Genomic DNA, 9,545 nt, shown 5'->3' with positions numbered 1-9,545 from the left:
TCATGTGACCCTTATAACCTTCCCGAGACAGTTGTCCGTGGGCATAGGCACTGGAAAGCAAGTAACGGGACATTCTAGATTTGTTCGCTCCCACCTATAAAGTAAATTAGTAAAACAATGAATGAAAGCAGAATTCAAACCATTCCCATCAATATATTGAAAGCTAGCTTGCATCTCCTAAAAAACGATTACTAGTGTGAAAGTAACGTGAATTTGTGAATAACGAAATTAAACAGTAAATGAAAAGGGATAAAGAAAGAGTTCTAACTTATAATTAAGGAGAAAATAATGTAGAAATATGGAAATCTCAAGCTTGGCTAGGTCCATTCCAGGACACATCCTACTCCCCCCTCCAAAAGGGTAGAAGGTTCCAGCTTTGGAACCAAAATCCTGCACCCGTCATGAAAACAGATAAATAAATTAAAAATAAGAAATTATAGAGTAATTAGTTGTCCAAAAACAAGTTATATTACATTCAAACTTACATCCCATCTCGAGGGATTAAATTCTTCTGCATTGGGGTAATATTTAGGATCCATATGAAGAGCTCTTATCCAAACTAGTACTCTCCATCCCTTCGGTATCATATAACCTGAAAATAATTGGGTGATGATATAAACATGTTTCTTCTTTTCTTCCTTTCATAAACAGACATAACTAGAAATTAAATAAACACTTTTATAATATCGACAAACCATTGATGTTCACGTCAGCAGTTGCCTCTCGAAAAAGTGTAAAGGAAATATTTGCCAGTCGCAGCATTTCGTCAATTACCTGCAAGGCATGACAACATTATTTAATGTATTTTAAAAAATGACCTAATCATAAAGAAAATCAGAGTGTTGATACATGTATTAAAAAATTTAAATTACTATCATCCAAACATACTTACCTTTGAGAGATAGTGCATTTCCTTGACTTCCTTAATACTTATATTTTTTTGCATTGGTGGTCTTCTCTTTATAATTTCTTCCTGCTCTTCCTACAAGATAATACATATAAACAAATATAAATTACCTTCTCTGTAACCATATCAACTTACTTGATAGCATTTAAAAAAAGTAAAACGTATAAAATGCTAAAGCGTTCAGAACCATTATTTACCATCAATACATGCATGTTGCACATGCCCCTAGCTGGCTTTGTCGAGAGTGATGATCATATCATTGATAAAGTTAGTTGTTTCTGTTAATTTAGTTCTCCTCTCTCTCTCTCTCTCTCTCTCTCTATATATATATATATATATATATATATATATAAATCATGTTAAGGGTTGTAATGGTGATTCATCAATAATAATCTTTTTTGTATTCATAATGTTCTTTTCTTGTGTTTATTTTTCTTCTTTAAACCCTTACTGCTTAGATACCTTTATGGTATCAGAGCTTGATCCATTGTTATGCCATCAGGCATTGTACGGTCCTCTCAGCCCATCATACAAGTGCTCTGTTATCAATATCAAACTGGATAATGAAATTTTTTTCACATGGAAACAACAAGTATTGGGAACCATTAAGGGACACAATTTGCAAAGGACACAATTTTTTCATCCAGGCAAGTACACGTTCTTGTATCTGCACATGTACTTTTCAGACTGAAAGAATTGGTTTGAGCTTAAAAGTAGAGATTTACACTAGCAAATACATGCCTAAATACATGCTAGTGTACTTATTGGATCATGTAAATTAAGCAAAATATTTGAAGCAGAGATATATACAGTCAAGTACATGTCCATGTTTTCAAGAGTGTAGTTCAATCAGAAGCTTAAAGTTTAAAGGGATGAATTATTAAGGAATTAGAGATATACACGGGCAAGTACACGGTTATGTATCTGAGAATATAGATTAATGCGGGCCAGATTTGAGCATCTGCAAGAAAATGGGCAAGGGAGCTGCCAATATAAAAAGAGGATGATGTAAAAAGCTAAGGGGACATTTTGGAAGAAGAAAAAAAATGACGGCTACAACTAAGGATGACAACAAGCCTTTCCTCTCGTTCTCTAATCTTAGATTGTAGTTTGTCTATGTTTAATTTCTAATTTCCTTTTTGAATACTTAGATGTAATAAACCCTTTGTAATCCTTTCGTAGAATTCTCCTTCAGACTATTTCAAGTTTTATTTTTTTGAGGTTAATTGAGTAGTTTTATTTGTTGGTTGATGATTCAGTTTATCTCTTATCTTATTTTCATGTTTCTGATTTTAAGTAGAAATCTAGCATGAATTGATCATTGCTCATTTAAAAAGACTTGAATGCAACTCTATAAATAGAATGACCTAAGTCTTCTGAATCAAGGACAACCCAAATAGTGAAATTCACAAATCAAATTTAATTCAACTTTAGGGGTGTTAATTAAGGAAGAGATTCTAAGTAGTCAACTAAGGGTTACGAGCTATTATCCTTGACAAAGGTATTGACTTATCTTAAGAATTTTTGCAGCTCTAAGAGATTAAAATTGAGTAGTTGGAGGAGAAATCTATTTATTTGGATGCTTAGGAGGATTTACAATCTAGGTACTCGCTTTATCCATCTGAATTTACTTAACCCAATTTTTGAGATTTTAATTCTTGAAATCTGTTTTTTTTTTCTATTTGCTATTTTTTGTCTTAGCGAAAGTATCATCATAATTCTTTTGTTTATGTTCTTTGAAAATTGAGTAATTAAGGATTGAAAATCTTAATTAACAGTTGCTGTGGATCAATATTTGATACTTCTTTTTAGTGATTCTACTGTGACAATGTATACACTTGCTCATTCATTGATTTGAGACATCATCTGTATTTTTTTCTTCATTAAACAATTTGACAAACACTGCATATTCTTTATGCTACATATTCAAACAAAGATGAACATGACAAACATGACGAACACAATGAACATTGACGTTTATAGATTTTAATTTAATTTAAATAGTGTTTTAAATCTTAAGAAAATATAGTGATAACATAAACTGTTAGAGAAAAAAAACACTGACGCTATTGACAAATATGAACATAAACAGTAAGAACATTTTTCACTTCGATTATTATGAATAATCTAAAAAGTGACACTTTCTACATCGGTTATTAACAACCAATATAAAAGGTCTTTTTTTACATCACATGTATCTACCTTAGTTGCAGAGCCGACATAAAAAACCCTTTTTAACTGATGTAAAAAGGTTTTTTCTACTAGTGCTCTAATCGAGTATAGAAACTTTCCACCTCATTAAAAAAATTTCAAACAAAATTCATCACCAAATAATTTTTCTTTTTCCTCCCTTCTTTCCCAAAAATAAACTCTCAATTAAACAAATATTAAAAGATAAGAAATATGTGTGCACATATGTATATATACAAGAGTTACATCTAATAAAAAAGTTTATTTTTGTATGAGAATTAAAACATAAATTTAGTTAGAACTAGATATGAATGATCAGATTATAATTTAATCAGAAACAAAGTTTAGAAATCAAGTAATATTTTATAAATTTTATTTAACTTTTATATCTTTAGTGTTAATTTTATGGTAAGATTCAATAGTTGAGTTTGTTCTACTCATTTTTATACAAAAGAGAACACTTGTTAAATTTTAACGAATATCATGAATAAATTAATATTTACCTTGGCTTTTTTCATGATATCTGGATGCTGTGAAAGATATATGGTTGACCACATCATACCTTGCCCAGTGGTTTCATGAGCCGCAAATAAAAACCCTAACAATAAATCAATGATGTCCTCATCCTCCAATTTCTGACCTTTATCACCTTTCACTTGTAAGAGAATATCAATAAGATCTTTATTTTCCATTTGACCACTTTTTATCATCATCCTCCTTTCGTCCACAACACATCGAACTACTTTAGCCAGCTTCTTACGTGCCTAATTTTCAATGTAAAAAGTACACCTTAACAACAATAAGTCCTTTTTTTTTCCCCTAATACAACAATAAGTCCTTTAAACAATTAAATTATTTAAATATTTACTAATTATTTTTTGGCTTAAATATATTTTTAATTCTTACGTTTTTGAAAATTTTTTGCTTTGTTTCATCTAAGTTAATTTTTTTTATTTAATTTAGTCCCTATATTTTAGCATATTATTATTTTAAATCCTTTTAACTGATGTGGTTCCATAAAAAATTTACAATTGAAAACATCTTAATCGATCAGTTCAATAGCAAGGACTAAAAATAAAAAATAAAAAAAATTAATTGACTAAAACTAAAATTATGATAAAATATGAGGACTAAAAACACATTTAAGCTTTTTTTTTATAAATATTAAAAAGAAAAATTTAGATTTTCTATTATAAATACTCTTTTACAAACAAATTCAACTGTTTCTTTTTATTGTCTTTTCTTAAAAATTAATATGATAACATTTTAAATATTTAATTTTCGAAACAGCAATAAAACAAGAAAGAGGAGGAGAGAAAGAAAAAGAAAAACCTTGAGTGCTTTGTGAAAAGCAAAACCGGGTGCATTAACGGGGACAGATAAAACGGCATCAAACATAATAGAAAACAGATTTCCTATTTTCTCAAGGATGTCCTGATTTTTAGAGCCCAAGAAAACGTTAACGATGACTTGAAATGATATTTTCTTCAACTCTGGCAAGAGCTCAACAGGATCTTTCATGCTGGAAATTTCTTCTAATGCATTGACCACAATGTTCTCGATACGCTCTACGTACATTTCTAACGTACTGTGACCCATAATAGGAGCAGTTACTAGGCGCCTAAAACGCCTATGTTCGACACCAGACACATCATTCAAGGGTCTACTTGGTAGTAGCTCTTTCAATGCTGTTGGATACCCAGGCCTAAAATTCTCATCATCTGTCAATACTCGCTTGCACATCTCGGATGTAGTAACAATGATGCATGGTTTCTCAAATAGGTGACTCTTGTAAATACCATCTCCTCCATATCTGAAACATATATAATTAAGCAAGGTAAGAGTGAGAAATTATGTAATAATATATCTATTTAGAATATATTCGATAATAATGTTTCACTTTAGCTAATTAGCAATAAGTTAAAGAGGGTTTTAGTGAAAGGACTATGATTCTAAATGGTTAAAAAATTTTAAACTAACGAGGTTTTAGCCATAAGTTAAAGAGAAAGAAAAAGTAAAGAGATGAACTTGGAAACAAGGTTGTTGATGAGTGAATCTGGATGACCAGATGAGAAGTCCTTGAGGAATGTCAACATATTGCCAAAAAGAGGCCATCCCATATCACCAGGAGGCAGTGGGTACTGTTTGTTTCTGAATTTTAGATCATAATACCACCAATTCAACCCCCTCAAAAATTTACATACAAAAATGTAGCATGCAAACAAAGTGGCAGCACTCTTCCAAACCCAATTCAATTCCATCTTCGAATCTGTCTCATCCTTCAATTGATCTCTCAATTTATAAGTTGATTGCCCTCCATATGAAGCCTCCAATAATTGATCTAATTAATAACTATTTGGCAATAAGGCATGCAAGACATGCTCATCTCGTTTTTCAATTATTTAAATTGCGTACGAAATAAAATCACCAATTGATCTAATTAATGTTTAATTTCTTTTCGTTGTCGAAAGAAAAACTTAGTAAATGTTTAATTAATCATAGGATATAGGCCCACGACCGTACCAAGAATAATTAATCTTATTCACACTGATATTCCAATCCCAGAATATATATTGACTTGTACGCAATAACACATGGTTGACAATTTAGTTATATAAAACCTGTAATTAGAATTATTATTGATGTATTTTATACCTGTAGTTAAAATTAATATTGATGTACGTACGTAGTTTATAAACCATGTAGGAGCATCGATAATGATAGTGACTTTTGACTACATTATTGTTTCAGATGATACCGACTTTTGGCTACATTATTGTTTCAGAGACGTGTAGATAGATAATAATTTGAAAATAATGTTAAAATAGATAATGATATTAGAATAATTTTCAATTTGCTCCTCTTATAAAGAAGAGATGTAAGATGATGAAGACATAAAATTTATTTATTCTTGTTTTAAAAATTTTTAAACTTACAAAATATTTTAATTTAAATCAACATTAAATATATCTTTAACTTTTTACAAAAATCTTTTAAATTTAGAAGAATTATACATAAAAAAAAAAAAAGCAACGATAACTTTGTATCAAAACATGGAGTTGCTTTTGATAAATGAAGACAAACCAATATATTCTATATATTTATCTTGGCTTTTTTCATGATATCTTATCTGGATGCTGTGAAAGATATATGATTGAGAACATAATACAGATGCCAGTGGCTTTATGACCCGCAACTAAAAATTCTAACAATAAATCAATGATGTCTTCATCCTCCAATTTCTGATACTACTGTCACTATTCCTTGTAAAAGAATATTGAAACCTTACTATTCTTAATAGTTAAATTTCCATTATCTAATATATCTTAAGAAAATATTCAAAGTTTTTTTTATAATATATATAAAAGTCAATTATGTCTAAAGTATCAACTAACTTTTTTACATAAAAGTACTAATATCATACAACGACATAATATTATAATGCCCAATAGATTACAAACCTTAGTTTCTTCTAGCCATTTAATTAATTACATCATAAAAGAAACAAAGATCTACGTAGTGACCCTTAAACAGTTCACAAAACATATAACTAGTTGCAACAATCTTAAGTTACTCTCTAGTTAGCTCATCCCTTACTCCTCCGGTCCACTTAAAGGAGAGTCATTCTACATTCATAACATTGTCAAAAGACACAAAACAAAGAAGATGGATGAGTACAAACATTCATAAACAATAATTCAAAGCAAAACATATGCTTAAATGAATTAAACATTATTCAGGCATCAACGGTATCGAGCATCAACAATACCTGTGTTTAAATGAACAAAATAACATTCAAGCATCAAACCAAACTTGTGCTTAAATGAACAAAACAACATTCAAGCATCAAGCAACAATCATTCAATGTCTTTTATTTGTGAATTCTCCATGGAATAATTAGTTAGTTGTCCAATATTTTATTTTCAGGTTGAGATTGAGAGTTTCATGTCTGCAATCTCGTTAGTGTCATAGGTATATCTTCTCATTTTATCAGAGACAGAACATAAATACACAATTCTCATTTTATAATCACTATCAGCAGCCCACACTTAAACCAATTTTGATATGCTCAAGTGTCTATCAGGATAGGTTAGCAAAGTCCCACTACCTACGACACAAGTTAGCTATGCTTGATTCCCTATAAGTCTTGGACACTCTCTTATCCTCTATGGTCAGAACAACATTATTTGCTCCTCACATGTACCATGACTATTAAACCTTTTTCACAATCACAAACACAAATAATATCATAGTCATTAAGTGTCCAACAGGTTTATTATAAATTTGTACTATTCTATCTAATTTAATCCTAATTTGATGATCTTCGGCAACTACGCCAAATTGGATACACGATCGTACATGAGTCAAAATAATAAAAATCTAATTACTATAGCACGAGACAAGCAACCAGAGTTGTCTCTTAAGGAACATTAAAATAATTTATCAAATTAGAGTTTAGAACAGGAAAATTCAATAAAATCAATAAAATAAAATTTTAAAAAATAAGATAAGACGATTAGTTAATTAAACATCTAATTCAAGAATTAAAAAGAAAATAACAACTCTCAATTATTAAATAAAGAAAATTATTAATATTCTAATATGAGGGGTTAAAACTTGAATTTGAATGAAACATAAATCCAAAATAAGTGATCACACGAAAATCTTCATGCATTTGATTCACACAAAATCAGTTAAAATTTAGAAACCTTTAGAATTTAATCAAAATGCATTAATTTTCTGCACCACTTAATTAATCCTAATTTTCTAAAGTTGATTCACACATTTTAAACGAATAATGATGAATCAATTACTTTTTAATTGCAATTAGAACAAATATATTTAGTTCATTAAATTAAATAGATTAAAGAGAAGAGGAGAGAACACGAATTGAGAACAAAAATTGTAAACTGATTCTCAAAATTGTTACACTTCCTTAATCCTTAAATTATATTACAAAAACTACTCTTTTATGGGTGGAAGAGCACAAAAATTCAAAGTTTTGAGTACAGGGAAGAAGATGGAAAAAAAGAGAAAACTTCAAATTAAATCTAAATCTATCCAAAAATAAAAAATCCTAGAACAAATTTGTAACTTGTTCCTTTATTTCGGCCTAAAAATTTTGCATTCTTTTGACTTCATAATCTGAATATGAATTAAAGGCTTGAATGTTAGTTTTCAAATGTCACTAGAATGAGTTCAATTGAATATTTGTATATTGAGATATGGCGCAAAACATTGCACACTGGTTAGATCCACATTTGTCTCCTTTCTCTTCCCATTTAACCCCAATTCTAACTCTAGACATTAGGATTTAGTCTCTTATTTCTCAGTAAGAGTTGTAGGTCCAAATCTTAACTTTCCTACAAAAAAAAAGGGATCACATTAAAACAAGGTTTATAACTCAATTTATAATCTAAATACTAAATAATGTTAGAAGGAGTACTATTATAAATTAATTGAATTAAGGCCTAATTAAAACTTAAAAAGTAAAAATAGTTCAAATAAATTCTTTTATGAAAAAAAGAAATTAATATACCAAAAATAAAAAAAAAATATACATAAAAATTCAATTCATACGTACAAAAGTAAAGCCAGACGAACTAGAAAATTATAAGCTTTTCAGCTCATGTGATCTTTATCACCCTCCCGAAACAGTTGTCTGTGGGCCTACTAAGTGGCAAACAAGTAATGGGACATTCTGGATTTGTTCGCTCCAACCTATAAAATAAATAATTTTGTAAAACAATGAATTAAAGCAGAATTCAAACCATTCCTTAAACCTCCTCCGAAAGATATCGAAATATAAATTATAAAATTCGCATCAATATAATGAAAGCTAGCTTGCATCTCCTGAAAAACGATTACTATTACGTGTTAAAATGACTTGAATTAGAGGGAGTGCTAACTTATACTTACCTTTGAAAGATAATGCATTTGCTTGACTTCCTTAACACCTATATTTTTTTGCATTGGAGGTCTTCTCTTTATGATTTCTTCCTGCTCGTCCTACAAGATAATACATATAAACAAATATAAATATCGACCGTTTTCAACTTACTTGTTGATAAAGATAGCATTAAAAAAAAAAAAAACTAAAACGCATAAAATGCTAAAGCGTTAAGTATCATTTATTTACCATCAATACATGTACATGCCGCCAATGATTATTATTATTATTATGTTTTGTTAATTTCAGCTCTTAAGACTGAGGATAAATATTTAATAATAATCAAATTTTATTAAACAGAAAAATATAATAATTTTTATAAATTTTTTTATTTATAAATGCTTAAATTCAATCTTAAGTGTTGCAGTTAACAAAATTCTTTAATAATACGAGAATATATTTATAATATTCATTAAATAAAAAGACTACTAGTAATTAGTTTAGAGGTTATTAGTTCGACTGTCGGTGTTGCGTAGCCTGCATGTTGTGTGTGTTTAC

The 9,545-nt window shown here is 29.3% G+C and overlaps 1 protein-coding gene across 1 annotated transcript; it reads right to left on the bottom strand.

The window, feature by feature from the left end:
- On the bottom strand, positions 1 to 5,358 carry LOC113850517 (beta-amyrin 11-oxidase-like). Its single transcript, XM_027481081.1, has 8 exons — positions 5,126 to 5,358; positions 4,430 to 4,910; positions 3,601 to 3,861; positions 893 to 982; positions 696 to 774; positions 486 to 592; positions 269 to 390; positions 1 to 94 (listed from the first exon to the last, which is right to left on the bottom strand). The coding sequence occupies exons 1-8, from the start codon at positions 5,356 to 5,358 to the stop codon at positions 1 to 3; spliced, it is 1,467 nt and encodes a 488-aa protein (XP_027336882.1).
- Between the last annotated feature and the right edge of the window lie 4,187 nt (positions 5,359 to 9,545).

The sequence above is a fragment of the Abrus precatorius genome, unplaced genomic scaffold (assembly GCF_003935025.1).
Source record: "Abrus precatorius isolate BTA unplaced genomic scaffold, Abrus_2018 Scaffold9, whole genome shotgun sequence".
NCBI lineage: Eukaryota > Viridiplantae > Streptophyta > Magnoliopsida > Fabales > Fabaceae > Abrus > Abrus precatorius.
This window is presented reverse-complemented; position numbering and strand designations above follow the sequence as displayed.